The 17,717-nt window shown below is 34.3% G+C and overlaps 1 protein-coding gene across 1 annotated transcript in view; it reads right to left on the bottom strand.

The window, feature by feature from the left end:
* The window catches only part of LOC102892979 (beta-galactosidase-1-like protein 2), a 58,906-nt gene that overhangs the window by 25,821 nt on the left and 15,368 nt on the right, over positions 1-17,717 (bottom strand). The window contains exons 3-6 of the mRNA XM_015597454.1: positions 16,047-16,115; positions 13,897-13,992; positions 12,503-12,611; positions 9,639-9,731 (exon numbers count right to left, since the gene is read on the bottom strand). Of these exons, the coding sequence (XP_015452940.1) occupies positions 9,639-9,731; positions 12,503-12,611; positions 13,897-13,992; positions 16,047-16,115 (367 nt within the window). The remainder of the gene's footprint in view (positions 1-9,638; positions 9,732-12,502; positions 12,612-13,896; positions 13,993-16,046; positions 16,116-17,717) is intronic.

Genomic DNA, 17,717 nt, shown 5'->3' with positions numbered 1-17,717 from the left:
AAAAAAATACTGGAAAAAAAATACTGGAATGAAGCTGAGGAACAGAAAAAAAAAAAAAAAAAACCTACTTATAAGTTAGTGAATTAGAGCCAAAAAAAATCATCCCTGCCATATCTTCAGCAAGGCCAAAGCGACAAAATGTCAAACCTAAAGGAAGAAGCAGTTGGACTATTTGCATTTACCTTAGTACAATGCTTTCACCTAAGGACCTGAATCCTGGATTTTCTCCAGTGCATCAGAGAATTTAAGACAAATCTCCTCCACACTTTCACTCAAATTAACAACACCCATGCACCCAAATTCACAGGATGGATTTGGGAATACACACACAACTGCTAGTTTTTCTTTAGTCAATGGCAAATTCAGGTAAGTTTTGGCTTAGTCAATCCATGGTCACATTTGTTGCTGCATAATCTTTTAACGTCTATACTTTAACTAGAAATAGCTCTAGAGAGATTGTAAATCAAAGAGAGAAGAGGCTAAGGGAGTTATCTAATTGAGGAATAAAATACTAAGGCTATAATAGATACTAAGAAAAGCCAAAAGTATGCCTTCCTGAGCCTTTAGATCAGAATATCCTAAAGGCGAAACCATCCCTACAATTATCTTAGAGCCACTTGTTGAATGTGCAGAAGTAGTTTGAACTCTTGAAATATAAGAAAGGCAGAGAAGTGAACCAAATAAGTGAGAGAAGCAAAGATGCCATGTATTAATCACAGTCAACCCTTCACTACTATAGGTTCTACCAAAATGCAATGTTTCAAGTCTATTGCCCCCATTAGGTGACCATATAACTTTTCATCCAAACTAGAACACTTGAGAATGAAAGAATTCATGGATCACTACTCAGAGATAGCAACAGATTCTTCTAGGGATGGTGGAATATTTTGCTTTAGACTAACATTTCTTCTAATAACAACTAGACAAACTGAACAAAGATATTTTTAAAAAACTTATTTGAAGATCCTAGATACATATCAAGGTGGGAGACAAGTTTCCAGAGAGGCAAGGGGCCCAAAGAGATGAACCTAGCATTTTGTGCTGATTTTCCCTTGAGACATGAGCTAATTCTTAAACCATTAGCTGAGAGGCCAATAAGCTGAGCAGAATTTTTCAGCAAATTTATGAGACTTGCGGGGAAAATTACAGTTCGGGAATTGCCAAGGTTGAGAGGCCATGAAAAATTCTAGGCTTTCAGCTGAGACCCAAAGGGCTATCCCCTAGGTATAAGGGTGAACAAGAATTAGCACTTGTTATCGTAAGAATTGATACTCAGCTCTAAATCATTGAAACTACCTTCCAGAAGCAAAAAATAAATCCATCTTAAAGATTATCAAGAGTTTCAAATGATCTCACTGATGTTTTCATAAGTAAATGACATTGGATCGAAAAATTATTAGGCATACCACAAGACAACACTTCACTGACATCATGAGGACAAAAGACAACAGAAATAGATATATAGGAAATCAGATATTAGGTCTATTAGACATAGACTTTAACTATAATTAGTATGTTCAAAAAATTAAAGAAAAATAGAAAATTTCGGCAAAGAAATAAATACTATAGAAAAGAAATAAAAATTCTAGAAAATTATAATATCTGAAATTAAGAATGTAATGAGGTAGGTTTAACATCAAATTAGACAAAGTTGAAGAAAAAAATGAATTAGAAGATAGCTTAGACGCAATCATTCAAAAGAGGGTATAATAGATATGTAAAATATGATGAAAAAAATCTAAAATGTGTATAATTAAAGTCCCAGAGGACAAGATAAAATAAACGGAGCAGAGAATTGCTGAGAATTTACCAAAACTGATTAAACACTTCAAGCCACAAATCGAAGAGTGCAAAAAATATAAGCAAGATAAGTAGAAAGAAAACCACGCCTAGGCAAATCTTAGTAAAATAGCTAAAAACCAGAGAAAAAAATCTTTTAAAAGGCTAAGAGAGAAGGACACTTCACCTTCAAAAAAATAATTTTATCGATACCTGACTTTTTGTTTTTAGCAAGAGAAAATAATCAAATTTAACACATGCAAAAGAAGTTCCTGTCTTCTTTTTTTAAATGACGTGTAATTGACATACACCATTATATTAGTTTCAGGTGTAAAACATGATTCAACCTTTGTATATATTGCAAAATGATCACAAAGCTACAAAAATTTTTTCTTACCATGATAACTTTTAAGGTTTACTTTCTTAGCAGCTTTCAAATGTACCACACAATATTACCAACTGTCAGTATGCTGTACATTATATCTTCATGTCTTTATGTTGTACCTCTTGATCTCCTTTACCCATTTTGCTCACCCTCCAAACCAGTCTCACCCCTGGCAACCACAAATCTGTTCTATATATGTATAAGATTGGTTTCGTTTGATTGTTTGGTGATTTGTTTTGTTTTTTAGAATCTGCATATAAGTGAAATCATATGGTATTTGTCTTTCTATGTTGGACTTATTTCACTTAGCATAATACTTTTAAGGTCCACCCATATTGTTACAAATGAAGATATGATTCTTTTTATGTCTAAGTAGTATTCTGTTGTGTGTGTGCATCACATCTTCTTTATCCATTCATCCATCAATGGACACTTAAATTGTTTCCATATCTTGGCTATATTAATAATGCTGAAATGAACATAGAGGTGAATATGGTTTTTTGAATTTGTGTTCTTGTTTTCTTTGGATAAATACCCAGATGTGAAATTGCTGAATCATGTTCTAGTTCTATTTTTAATTTTTGAAGAACCTCCATACTGCTTTTCACAGTGGCTACACTAATTTACTAATTCCCACCAACAGTGCAAGATCAATGCCAAGGAGTTCACCTTGTTTTTTCTAGTTTTATGGTTGGTTTTAAGTCTTACATTCAAGTATTTAACTCATATTGAGTTAATTTTTATGTCTAGTGTAAGACAGTGGTCCAGTTTCATTCTTTGGCATGTGGCTGTCCAGTTTTCCCCAACACCATTTATTGAAGAGACTAACCCTTCTCATTGTATATTTTTGCCTTCTTTGTTGTAAATTAATTGACCATATATACACAAGTTTATTTCTAAGTTCTCTTATTCTGTTCTGTTGACCTATGTGTCTGTTTTTATGCCAATGCCATACTGTTGTGATCACTATAGCTATAGTTTAAAATCATGGAATGTGATAATTACAGCTTTGTTCTTTGTTCTCAAGATTGCTTTGACCCTTTAGAGTCTTTTGTGGTTCCATACAAATTTTAGGATTGTTTTGTTATATATCTGTGAAAAATGTCATTGGAATTTTGACAGGGATTGCACTGAATCTGTAAAATGCTTTGTGTAGTATGGACATTTTAACAATATTAACTTTTACAATCCATAAACATGAAATACCTTTCCATTTATTTGTCTTCTTTAACTTGTCATCAATGACTTAGTTTTCCATACACAGGTTTTTACCTTCTTGGTTAAATTTATCCCAAAGTATTTTATGCTTTACAATACAATTGTAAACAAAAATTTTTTCTTAATTTCTCCTTCTGATAGTTTGTTGCTAGTATATAAAAATGCAACAAATTTTGTATACTGGTTTTGTACCCCGCACCTTTACTTGTTAGTTCTAATTAGTTTTCTTTTTTGTGGGGGGAGGTGGAGTCTTTAAGGTTTTCTATATATAAAATCATATCATCCACAAATAATGACAGTTTTTCATCTTATTTCCAATTTAGATGCTTTTGTCTTTTTCCTGTCTAACTGCTCTGGATAAGTCTTCCAATACTACATTGAATAAAAGTGGAGAGAATGGCATCCTTGTCCTGTTTCTGATCTTAAAGGCAAAGCTTTCAGCATTTTGCTGTTGAATATGATGTGAGCTGTGGGCTTGTCATATATGGCCTTTATTATGTCAAGGTATATTCCCTTTATACTTACCTTAAGAATTTTTATCATAAATGAATATTGAATTTTGGCCTTTTTTTTTTTTACATCTACTGAGATGATCATAAAATTTTTATCCTTCATTTTGTTTATGTGGTCTATCATATTGATTTTTGGATATTGAACCACCCTTGCATCTCTGGAATAAATCCCACTTGATCCTGGTATATGATCCTTTTGATGTGTTAATGAATTTAGTTTGCTAATATTTTGTTGAGGATTTTTGCATTTATTTTTATCAGGAATATGATCTGTAATTTTCTTTTCTTCTTTTTTTTTTTTTTTTTTTTTTTGGTCTCCTTGTGTGTCTTTGTGCTCAGGGTAATGCTGGCCTCATAATGAGTTTGGAAGCAATCCCTCCTCTTCAATTCTTTAGAAGAGTTTAAGAAGAATAGGTGTTAAATCTTTGAATGTTTGGTAGAATTCGCCAGCGAAGCCATCTAGCCCTGGATTTTTGTTTGTTGGTAGGTTTTTGATTACTGATTCAATTTCCTTACTAGTAATTAGTCTGTTCAGATTTTGTGTTTCTTTATGATTTGGTCTTGAAAACTGCATGTTTCTAGAAATTTACCCAGTTCTTCTAAGTTGTCCAATTTTTTGACATATAATTGTTCATAGTTGTCTCATATTTCTTTGTATTTTTTTTGGTATCACTTGTAACATCTCTTTCATTTGTGGTTTTATTTATTTGAGTTCTCTTTATATATTTTTCTTAGTTTCTCTTAGAATCTAGCTAAGTTTGTCAATTTTGTCTATCTTTTCAAAGAACTCAGCTCTTAGTTTCATTGATCTTTTCTATTGTCTTTTTGTATTTATTTCATTTCTTTCCACTCTGTTCTTTATTATTTTCTTCTTTATACTAACTTTGGCCTTCCTTTTTCTATCTTTTTTTAGTTCCTTTAATTGTAATGTTTGATTAAGATTTTTCTTGTTTCTTGAGGTAGACCTGTATCTCTATAAACTTCCCTCTTAGACTGTTTTTGCTGCATCTCATAGATTTGGATATGTTGTATTTCTATTTTCACTTGTGTCAAGATGATTTTTTATTTCTCTTTGATTTCTTTATTGGCCCATTGATTGTTTAACCAGCACATATTTCTGATTCTTCTAGTTTTTGTGGAATTGACCTCTAGTTTCATACCATTAAGGTCAAAAAAGATCCTTGATATAATTTCAATCTTCTTAAATTTATTGAGATTTATAGCCTAATGTGATCTTTTCTGGAGAATTCCCATGCACACTTGCAAAGAATTTGTATTATTCTGCTTTGGGGTGGAATGTTCTGTATATATCTATAAAGTTCATCTGTTCTAATGTTTCATTTAAGGCCAATGTTTCCTTATTGATTTTCTGTTATGATCTATCCATTAATATCAGTAGTATATTAAAAAGTCCTTTACTATGATTGTATTTCTGTCCATTTCTCCCTTTAGGTCTGTTAATATTTGTTTTATATATTTAGGTGCTTCTACATTTGGTTCATAAATATTTACAATTATTATATCTTTTTGCTGGGTTGACCCCTTTATCATTATGAATGCCTATCTGTCTTTTATCACACTCTTTGTTTTAAAGTCTATTTCATTTGATATAAGTATAGCTATCTCAACTTTCTTTTGGTTTCCATGTGCATAAAACATCTTTTTTCACTCCTTTACTTTCAGTCGCTGTATGTGTATCCTTATATCTGAAGTGAGTCCCCTGTAGAAAACATACACATGGGTCTTGTTTTTGTTTTTTTTTTTTTTATCCATTCAGCCATGCTATGTTTGTTTTTTTTATTGGAGGATTTAGTCCATTTACATTTAAAGTAATTACTGATATATATGTACTTACCGCCATTTTGTTCATTATTTTCTGGCTGTTTTACAGTTCTCCATTTCTTTCTTCTCTTGCTTCATTCCCTTGTGGTTTAATGACTTTCTTTAGTGTTATGCTTAGATTCTTCTTTCATTATCTTTTATGTATCTGCTATAAGCTTATGCTTTCTGATTACCATAAGGCTTACATATAACAGCCTATATATAACAGTTTATTTTGAGTTGACTGCAAGTTAAGTTTAAATGCACTCTAAATCTCTACATTTTTACTACCCCCCAAACACATTCTAGATTCCCGATGTTACAATTTACATGTTTTTATTTTGTGTATCCTTTAACTAATAGTTATATTATTTTTACTACTTTTTGTCTTTTAACCTTCATACTAGATTTAAAAGATTAATCTACCACCTTTACTATATATTTACCTTTACCAGTAAGATTTTTACTTTTGTATGTTTTCTTGTTTCTAATTAATGCCTTTTCTTTTCAGCTTAAAGAAGTCCCTTTAACATATGTTAGACCAGTGTCGTGGTAATGAACTCCTTTAGCTTTTGTTTGTCTAGGAAGCTTTTTATCTCTCACTCAATTTTGAATGAGAATCTTGCCAGGGAGAGTGTTCTTAGTTTAAAGTTTTCTTACTATCATTTTCAGAACTTTGAATATATCATGCCATTTCCTTCTGGCATGCAAAGTTTCTGCTGAGATATTTGCTCATACCTTTAAGGTGCGGGTGGGTTCCTTTATATAAAAAGTTGTTTTTCTCTTGTTGTTTTAAGGTCCTCTATTTCTTTAACTTTTGACACTTTAATTATCATGTGTCTTGATGTGGGTCTTTTAGTTCATCTTATCTGGAACATTGGGCTTCTTGGCTCTGAATGTCTGTTTCTTTTCCCAGGTAAGTTTTTTGCTGTAAATTTTTCAAATAAGTTTTCTTCCCTGTTCTTTCTCTCTTCTTCATCTGGGACCCCTATAACATGAATGTTATTCAACTTGATGTTGTCTCAGAGGTTCCTTAAGCTATCTTCACTTTAAAAAAAAAATTATTTCTTTTTGCTGCTCTGTTGGGGTGAGTTCCACTGCTCTTTATTCCAGATGACTGATTCTTTCTTCTGCTTCATCTCTTCTATTATTGAAGGCCCTTATTGTATTTTTCAGTTCTATTTTTGTATTCTTCAGCTCTACGACTTCTTTTTGGTAATTTCTTATGTTTTCTATCTTTTGTATAAATTCTCACTGTTCATCCATCTTTCTCAGTTTGGTGAGCATCTTTATGACCATTACTTTGAACATTTTATCAGGTAATTTCCATATCTGTGCTTCATGAAAGTCTTTTTGTTTTTTTCTACTACTTTCATTAGGAATATACTCCTTTGTCTCATTTTCCTTGACTCTCTTTTTGTTTCTAAGTATTAGGCCAAACAGCTATCTCTCTGTCTTGAAGGACTGGCCCTGTGTAATAGATTAACCTTATTGTTTAATCTTGCCCTAGTTCCTGGTTGTCTCTTAAACCTTTGTGATTATCTAAGCAGTCTGATTTTTTTTCTTGTAGGTCCCAGTTTTTGAGAGTTTGCCAATACCTGTGAGTGTTCTTGAGGGAGGGATCTCAGTCAACACTTGGATTCAGAATGATCGAAAGCTAGACCCTCAGTCAGCAGCTATTATATACAGATATATACAGTTCTGTGGAACCATGATCATAGATCCTGCTGGCCACCAGACCAGGTGATCTGGAGGTATCCCCTTAGTGATAGCTGCAAAACTGGGGGCTTTGGGTGAGCCCTTTCTGGTGGTACTGGTGAACTGAAGAGAGGCCAAGGGAGACAGTAACCCCTAGCCTATGTTCCTTGAGAGCACTTTTGTAGCCTCTAGAATTGTGGTAAACCTGAAGCCTGCCCCTCAAGCTGATGTTACAGAACAAGTAAATAGGCCTTTTTTATAGGAACACTGGAAGTGTAATTCAGTCTGCTGTCTGTGTAGTAACCTGAAGTTTGTAGACTACCAAGAACTGTCTTTATGATTGTTTCAGACCTGTGGGGCTCATAAATGCAACCCTTCTCTGGCCACCAGAGCAAGGCACTCAAGAGGTGTCCCTTGTCTGTAGTGCACAAACCTGCCAGCTTTGGTGGGGACCATGAGAGAGGTGCAGAAGGGAGGGGCACTCTCCTAGTTGGCTCTGGTATGGGTCATGGGAGCACTGCAGAGGGCTGGGGAGCTTACCCAGCTGGCCCTGGTGCAGGCCACTGGAGAAGTGGGCAGGGGGGAACCCTACTAGTGCTAGCAGGTTAGAGGCAAAGTGCAAAACTGGTGTCCACTGATTCCTCCATCCTCAGAGAGAATCTCAACAGGCTCCTGTCCCTCCAGCAGACATTTTAAGATTAGTAAATGGTTCCCCTTTACTTATCATCTAGGTACTTTTCAATCTGCTGCTTTTGTGCTGGTTCCAGGACGAGTGAGTCTGCATATGAGCCCTTTGAAAGGCAAAATCTCCTTTTCCCACTGCCTCACTGATTTTCAAATCCAGATATTTTGACAGCTAATCTCTCTGGTGCTGGTCCCAAAGGTTGTGGTTCGTGATGTGGTGCACAAACCCCATGCTCCTCAGGGAGAAACTCCACATTTGTGGGACCTCTCCCAATTGTGGGTCACCATGCCAGGGGTGGGGGTTTTGGTGGGATCAGGTCTCTGTCTCTCCTGTCCATCTCATGTGGCCTTTTTATCCTTTGTTGTACAGAAGCTGTTCAGTTAGTTTTAGCAGAGGAAACTGATCCACATGTAACTAGATTTGTTGTGTCCATGGGAGGAGGTGAGTTCAGGATCTTCCTACACCATCATCTTTGATAACTGACTTCTTAATAGAAACAATGTATGCCAGAGAATCTTCAAAGAAAATAATTACCAACCTAGAATTACAGATACAGCAAAAATACCCTCAAAAATGGTGGTGAACTAGACACATTTTCAGGCAAATAAAAAGTTAAAGAATTTGTCAATGACCACTTGCAACAGAAAACACAAAAAGGTGCACTTCAGGCAGAGAAAAATGATAAGAGAGATAAAGCTCAGAGATGCATAGAAGAAAATGCAACAAAAACTAAATTATTTGGATAAATCTAAATGACACTAAATAAATAATAAAATAATAATGTTTTGTGAATATAAAAATATATATCATGAAGAAATGAGAATAGCACCTAAGACAGAAGGGAGGAAAATGCATTTAAACTGTTCTTATGTGCTTTCTTTGCCCTGGATTTGGTAAACATATTAACTTATAGTAGACATTAATAATTTAAGGATGAATGCTATAGTCTCTATTTAGTCAAATCAAAAGAACAGAAAAAGGACAATAGAACAAGTAGAAGAAATAAAAAGAAAATAATAAGATGATAAATGCAAATATCAGTAATTACATTAAATGTAAACAAACCAAATACCTCATTTAAAAGACAAGAGTTTTCATAATGGATTAATGAAAACAAATTCTAATTATATACTGCTTATAAGGTATGTACCTTAAATATACGGACACAGAAAAACTGAAAGTAAAAGGATGGAAAGTATGTATTATATGACCAACCAAAAGAGATCTCTGATATCTATAGAAAGGAAAAATATTTTAACATCACTCTGGCTTACATTAGAATCACACAGGTCGTGTCCAGTCTCCTGTTTAGAATGTAAATGCATGGAAAAGTTAAACTGGACTTTATTCATCTTCATATCCCATGGTACCATGTAAGCTACAACTTGCACCTGCCACATATCTTGCACCTGCTACATCCTAGTCAAGTTTCATCTTGCCCACTTCTGTATCTCCTCAACCTAAGATATGTTTGCACCACAAACTAACAAAGTGAGAAAAGATGTATTTAAATATGGAGGAAAATTAAAGGAGCACTTACCTTTTTAACATATGACATGTATCTTTTATCCAGATGATATGAACCATATTCATTTTCGACCTGCACAGCAATGATGGGGCCATAATTTTCATACTGAGGATCAGGAAAATGAGAGTTTGACAGTAAGGCTACTGGTGGGGAAAGGCTGGATTTTCTCAATTTGTTGTTACACATATTTAATGTTTCATAAAAACAACATATTTCTAAACTCAATTCCAAGTTACACTATGGTTCAGGCAATTTCTCTCTCCACAGTCAGCAGTCATCTCTAGGAAGTCAAATGTTCTTTGAGTTCTAGTTTTAATAATACTCCCTATATAAGTAACTCCCATTGTTTTCCCCCTAATTCAAAGCATTAAGCTTCAAACCCCCATTTCTACATTTTCTACCTTAGCACCAGCTAAATGAATAAAGTGTCCTTCACCCTATCCAAGCATTATCTTACCTCCTGTGTGCTGGACCTCATCTCCTTCCCATTCATTAGGAACTTTGCTCTTTGGAATACTCCTGTGTCTTCTGTATCTCATCTTCTCATTTACTAAACACTTCCCATCATCATTTACATTGACTTGAAGTCCTATGCTAAAAATAACTTGCCTGGACCACTTCTCCCTCTAGTTTCCACCCTTTTGTCCTATCGCCTTCATGGAAAAACTGAAATATTTCTACATTCACTCTTGACTTCTTTTCCTCTCATCTACTTTTTACTCACTGTGGTCTCACTTCCAGTCTTTCCAGTCCATCTAAATTATTAACATTGACCTTCTCTTTGCTAAATTCAATAAATAAATTTTAATGCTAATTTGCTTTCTCCCCCAGCAACATCTGACACTCTCTGCAGTCTTCGGTAATGTGTTCTCTCCTAGTTTCTGGCCTGCCTCTCAGGTCATGTCTCAGTCTCTTCTGTGAGCTCCTCTCACCCTACCCACCTCGTAAATGTTGGTGTTTCTAATAGTTCTCTATTAATCTCAACTTGGTACTGGATCATATATCCTTCTGCTCTCTCAATTATGCCCTTTTGCAAATATCTTCTCATTTTTCCCTTCCTACTGGTTCTTTTCTGTTGATATTAACATGTCAATTATTTTTTTATGAATATCTTTAGTCCAGCTTACATGTTTTCTTTCCATAGTTTGCATTTGCCACATCCTAGTAAAAGTAAAGTTTCATTATGCCCACTTCTGTACCTCCTCAACCCACTCTTGAAGATACATGGGCAAACATGAGGTAACCCTCTAAGCATGTAGAAATAAGAAAAATAGTGTTGATCTCTAAGAATTAAACTTTATGCCAATAATGCAAGCAAGAATGTGAGCAACAAGCAGAACTATGTGTTAAGTATGTGCACATCAAAAACTGTGATTATGACCCAGGAGAAACTTTTTGTTGAGAGAGCTGAAACAGGAGTATATGTAGCGAGCAAGGAATAACTGACTGTACTCTACCCTGATAAGGGAGAAAGAGGACACAAAGCCTAAAAGAATGTTTCTCGAATATTTATATCTTATCTTCTACTGACAGACATTTAAAATTTTTTCAAAACCAGCTTCTCTCTTCTCCCTTCCATCTATCCAATGAGGAATCCAGCAGATTAGAGAATAGAAAAAGAAAAAGATCCATAAATTGACTTTACCTGAGATTAACTAAAGCAAGAGACTGAGCCTTATAAATACAACTGAAACTTCTAAAAGAAGGGTACTCAGTTGCGAGTGCTGATTCATAATACCATAATAAAATGCTTTCAATACCTCCCAGCCTCCGCAGTCCCTGATTTTGTGCTAAGAAACCTTTAGGTTACTAATTTAATTTTCTAGGAGTTTCAAGGCTGAGAAGTCCTGATTTGGGGTGCTGTGAGAACTTTAGTTCAATACTGCCCAATAGAACTGTCTGTGACAAAAATGTTCTGTACTCACTCTATTCAAAATGGTAGTAACCACCCATATGTGGCTATTGAGCATTTGAAATGTGCATGGTGTAAATGAGGAACAGAATTTTTAATTTTATTTATTTAAATAGCCACATTGGACAGCACAGCTCTAATCTCTGTAAAAGACTCTCTCTGCTATCCCCCAGGTGGTACACTGATTCATGTTCTTCAGTCACTTAGTAGTTTTAATTACTTCCCTGAGTCTGATTAACTCTGGGGTACTCTCAGCATTAGAAACAAACTTTGTCCCTAGTAAATTCACATTATGTGAAGCCTTCTGGCCATGTACAAACTTGTCATTGCCTCCATTCAATCTGTATTAACATCTTCTTCAAATGATTACTGTGAGGATGAAATATGCTAAGTAAATGTTAATTGCCTAGCACAAAGTTTGACACCTAATAGTATATATTTGTTTTTTCCCTTTAATTTTTTCCTACCTAGTAGATAGTCCTTTTTTTATTTTCCAATCATTTTAGAAATGTTGTGGCATACTAGTTCTACTTAAACGAGTATGTACGGCATTGTGATTTCATTGCAGGGGAGATATATTAAAAATCAAATAAATTGCAACTTCTACAAAATCACTAACCTAAAATTATCTAGATAACCTATTATTTGTGAAGGACTGACATGTAACTATCTTTAGCAGTTAAATTAAGACGTTTGGTGATAGAAAGCGAAGAAATAATGGAGAGATAAAACAAAAATATACTGAGTGCAGTTCCAAGAAAAAGGCATCCAGTTGGGCAGCAGATGAGGAAAAAGCACAAAAGTGGGACAAAACCTGATATTTCTTAAATAAGGAATTGGAATTGGCTTTTATATAAACTTCCTGCTTCTGAATGATAGAAAGTAGTCTAGCCCTATCTAGGCAATCAAGTAAATTTAGGCAATTTACTTCCCTTGGTCATAGGGATGGATAATTGAGTTTTACCTGGAATGGTGCTATCCTAGGAATCAATTGATCAAAATATTGATTCACTGCTTTAGTGAAGCCCTTGTAAGTTGTTCTCAGCTTCATTTTTGGATCCTGGAGTAACCAACTAGGATTGAAAAAGCAAGACTCAGACTTTGGGTAGGAGAGAGCAAAAATAAAAGTTCAAGCATATGATGCTGGAAAATACAGACAGATTTGCACAGCTGTATTGAAACAATATATTGTGAGATTACAATCCATCTTTAAGAAAAAGCAGTCTGTGTTCCAATTACGGAAAGCTTACCATCTTAGCCACCACCACTTTCCTCAAAATACAAATGAGGGTTGTATAATGATGAAATGATCTAGAGCAGGGATTGTCAAACTGCAGCCCACAGGCTAAATCAGAGTCACTGTATATTTTTGTAAGTAAAGTTTTATTGGAACACAGCCACACATATTTGTTTATAGGTTATTATGGCTGTGTTCCTGTCACACTAGCAGGAGTGAGTAGATGCAACAGAGACTGAGATAATAAATATTATCAAAGCTGAAAATATTTATTATCTCACCTTTTACAGAAAAAGTTTGCCAACCCCTAATCTTGAGTGAGATTTTTATAAAGCTGTTTCAAGGTTTTTTTTTCTTTAATGCTCTTTGAAGGAATATTATTAAGCTGTGAAAAAGGTATGGAAAACTGGTACAAGCTACAACATGGATGAACCTTGAAAACATTCTGCTAAGAAAAAATAAGCCAAGTACAAACAGTCATATATTGTATGATCCCATTTATATGAAATATTCAGAATAGGAAAATCTGTAGAGAATGAAAGCACATTAGTAGTTGCCAGGAGCTGGGGGGAAGGAGGACTGGTGAGTGACTAGATATAGAGTTTCCATTCTGGATGATAAAAAAGTTCTGGAACTAGGCAGTTGTGATGGTTGTTCAATATTTTTGATGTGTTTAATTGGCACAAAATTGCATACTTTTAAATGGTAAGTTTTATATTAAGCATATTTTACTATAATAAAAAGTGATCAGAAGCAAAAAAAAAAAAGGAAAACACTCTTTTTAAAGAGAGATAATCAACCCCATTTCTTGTCAGTTGTACTGCCGCCACAAAAACTAGAACTTATAAAGACATTGCTTAAGTGGTAGCCATTAGTTTTTATTTCTAAAAATGTACTCTACCCCATTTGCACTGCAGAGATGAGATGGAGGTTTATAAAAATAAAAAGTACTATATAACTTCCAATATTTAAAATTCATTTTTTATGTCATTAAATGAGAAAAATAGTGCAGTTAAAAACATGAACATAGAAAACCAAGGAAAACACTTTGTTGTAATTTACATCTGAATAGACTGGGGGCCCACATGGAGCCAGGGCCGGGGCCTCAGAGTACAACTCACCTGGGCAGGCCTCCAAGGTCTAAGTCGCTGCCAATATAGGGACCTGGACACAGAATGACCCACAGCCCCTCATTGGAAGCTATAGATATAAAAGCCCTGTAGGGTGAAGCAATAAAGATAATTCCACATTAAAAGCTGAGGCCTGGAATCACTGCTGTGTTTCTCTCTGAGGTCTCTTCCTCTAAGGTTACAATGGGTGGAACACCCAGCCTGGTCTGCAAAAATCCTAATAGAAAACCATACCCAGGGGGAACAAGAATCCCTACACTGAGTAAGAAAGGGGCTCAATCAAGGCACCAGAGACCAGGACATTGAAGTAAAAGTCCAGAAATCCTAAACCAGACACCAAGCTTCCCTCCTAATTCTACTCTTCCCCACTGCATCTCCTGTCTCCATAACTGGCACTGCCATGCCAGAAAGCCGCCTAAGGCAGACACTTTCAAATCATCCTTGTTCCTCTTTCTTCTTTACCTCCTACTTTCAGTCAGTCACCAAATCATGTTTACTCCTCCTCCTCAAGGTTTTCAAATGTGAAACTTCTCTTAATTCCTAGTGCTACCACACTGGTTAAGGAACTCACCATTTCACATAAGATATTACAATTGTTTTCTAACTGCTTTCCTTTCTTCATTCTTACCTTCTTCCAATGTTTCTCCAGTCACTGTCAATAATATCATCAACAACAAAAATAAGAGCTAATTTCACCTTGTATCAGCATCCAGCAAAACAACTCAATTTTTTAAGTTTATTATTTTGATAATTCTATGAGAGAAATATCAATATTGTCTCCATTTTCCAGATTAAAAAAAAAATAAAAGTTTAATGAGTCAAAGCTTCCTTAAGGTCATATTTTTAGTAAAGAGCTTCAAATAAAATCAGGCAGAATGCCTCCAGAAATGAAATAGTAACTACTATGTTATTCTACCTCTTAGAAAAACTGTCGGCACAATCTTTCTAAATGCAAATATGAACTTCTCAAATTAAAAATTTTCAAATAACTCCCCATTGCCTTTAGAATAGATTCCATATTTTGTAGCAAGCCAGGATGTATAAAGCCAGGATGTGGTCAACTATCTTTCCAGCTTTATATTTGGAGAGTTCTACTTAAAACTAGTCGGAGAACCAAACAGTATTATTTTCAGTTCCCAGAAAATATAATATATAGCAGAAAACAAACCCATTTTGTTTTCTTCTAAGCCTAGAACTCAACTACATTTCTCAGCCTCCTGTGCCTTTAGATGTGGCTATGTGACTGAATTTGAGCCAACAGAATGTGAAAAGAAAAAATGTGTTATGTTCCCAAAAAAGATTCTCCATATCTCTATCTTCCACTTGCTGGTTTGATGCAGACAAACATGGTGGTTTGGAAGCTATGTGATGAAGATGGTGAAGCCATAAGAAAGAAAAACCCTGAATCCCTCCGTTACTTCTTAGAAGACAGACACATGCTCACCAGGAATACCTATTTTAGATTTTATTTAAATGAAAGTAAATATTTATTGTTAAAAGATGTTGAGTTTTACTTGTTACAGCAACTAACATCACCTTAATTAATTTAAAATGTTTTCTCACATCTCTGACTTTGCACTTCCTGGACCCTTTAATACCAATCAGTCCCCTCTAGTTTACTCCTATTCAATATTCTAATTCACTTCAGCTATAATTTCATTGATGTCTTCCCTGACCTATTCTAGCTGTTTGGGTTGTGTATGCTTAGTATGTAGTCATTTGCCTTTCTATATATCAAGAATCCTTACTCTTGACAGCACAATGTATATTATCTGTTCATCTACAGCACCAAAGACAATGTCTGAACTACAGCACAGGACTAATACATACCTTTGAATAAAAAGTTATTCTACTATCATATCTTAGAAACTCTGTAAATGATAGGATTAAAACTGCAGCACTGTGGATATATACTTTCTAAATCACACTGCCAAAAGTACCACAGGCACTAAAGTCTAGGCTCCACTGAAAATAACAGAATCACTGCTTAAGAGGGCTTCAATCCATAGAACAAAATTTTCAGAGTTTCCTATGGTTCTCAAAGTGGAAAGTAAGGTGCCCCCTATTGTTCATTTGATCCCACAGAGTCAAACGCCTATCTCTGAGCCACAGAAACAGGCAACTTAAGCATTAAGACATACCTCAAATCCAGATCTCCAGTAAAATAAAACTTGTGTCTTTGAGGCTCATGATGGCTCCAGGGAACATGCCTGCAATGAAAAAATAAGAAAGAAAAATAAAAATCTTTCACTTGCCTTGATTCCATATTGAGTCCTCCAGTTTCAATATAGCTCCGGGACTATCTCTACTGTAAAGAAGGTTGAAGATTTCAATAGCCAAATGTGTGTATGTGTGTGTGTGAGTGTATGTGTGTGTCTGTGTACACTGTGTATTAGGTTCAAATTTTCCTCCCTCAAAAGTCCAGCAAAGATCCAAGCAGTCAATATTTTTCCATGATTCTGAGCTCTAGGTAAAACAGACATATAAGTAATTTGTTCTCAAGTGCAACAACAATTTCTTTGAAAAAATACTCGTGAAAATTTATAAAAAATGTAAATCCACATCTATAAAGGCAAAAAAGGAAAACTATTAACCACAGCACAGAAACCAGAAAAAGCTGAAAATTTATGGGGCTGAATTATGTAATGATTTTATTTAAATAAAATAAAATCCAGCAAGAAGTAAGATTGATAATACCCAGTAACCATTAAAAAAATTACTATGCATGCAAAGAAACAGGAAAATATGATGCATAAAAAGAAAAAAAAATCAAGCAATAGAAACTAATTCAGAAGTGACATGTAGAATGAAACTAGCAGAAAAGAACATTTACAAGGTATAAAAATATATATATTATTTAACAAGTAAAGGAACATATGATCATAATGAGAAAAATGGAAGATATAAAAAGATACTAATGGAACTTCTAAATTTTAAAAATATAATATCTGAAATTTAAAATACTATAAACAGCAGTAAATGAAAAATATATGGGCTCAAACTAATATCAGAGTAGATATAGCAGAATAAAAAAATGAGTGAACTTTTATAACAAGAAAATATACAAAATGAAAAACAGAAAGAAAAAAGACTAAAAAAAAATAAATAGAGCATCAGTGATACATGGAATCTTATCAAGAAGTCTAGCGTACACATAATTGGAGACCCAGAGAAGGAGGGGGTCAAAAATATTAAAAGAATAAGGGCCAAATTATGCCCAGTTTGATGAAAATGATAAACCTGCAAATTGAAGAACCTCAAAGAATTACTACTAGACTTTTCTTTAAAAGTCTACACCTCAAAATCAAATAGCACATCAAAATCAAATTGCTGAAAAAAAAGAAAAATAAAATATCTTAAAAGCAACCAAAAAAAGGAAAAACAACAAATTATACACAGAATAAAAAAGATAAAAACTACAGCATATTTGTCATCAGATAATGTGCAAGTCAGAAAACAATTAAGAAACATTTTAAGGTACAAAAAAAAAACAACTGTCACCCAAGAATTCTATACCCAGTGAAATTATCTCTCGAAATTGAAGATGAAAGAAATAACTTTTTTCAGAAAAACAAAAGCAAAGAGAATTCATTACCAACAGACTTCCACTCTAAAAAAATGTTAAAGGAAGTACTTCAGCAGAAGGAAATGATACCAGGTGAAATTCATAATCTATGCAAAGGAAGAAAAGCACCAAAAATGGTAAATATGTGGATAAATAAAAAAGATTTTTACCACTTTAAATTTCTATCAACTAATATTACATGTTCAAAGCAAAAAAAAAAAAAAGTATTATGAATTTCGTATCTTAT

Source organism: Pteropus alecto, unplaced genomic scaffold (genome assembly GCF_000325575.1).
Source record: "Pteropus alecto unplaced genomic scaffold, ASM32557v1 scaffold210, whole genome shotgun sequence".
Taxonomy (NCBI): domain Eukaryota; kingdom Metazoa; phylum Chordata; class Mammalia; order Chiroptera; family Pteropodidae; genus Pteropus; species Pteropus alecto.
This window is presented reverse-complemented; position numbering and strand designations above follow the sequence as displayed.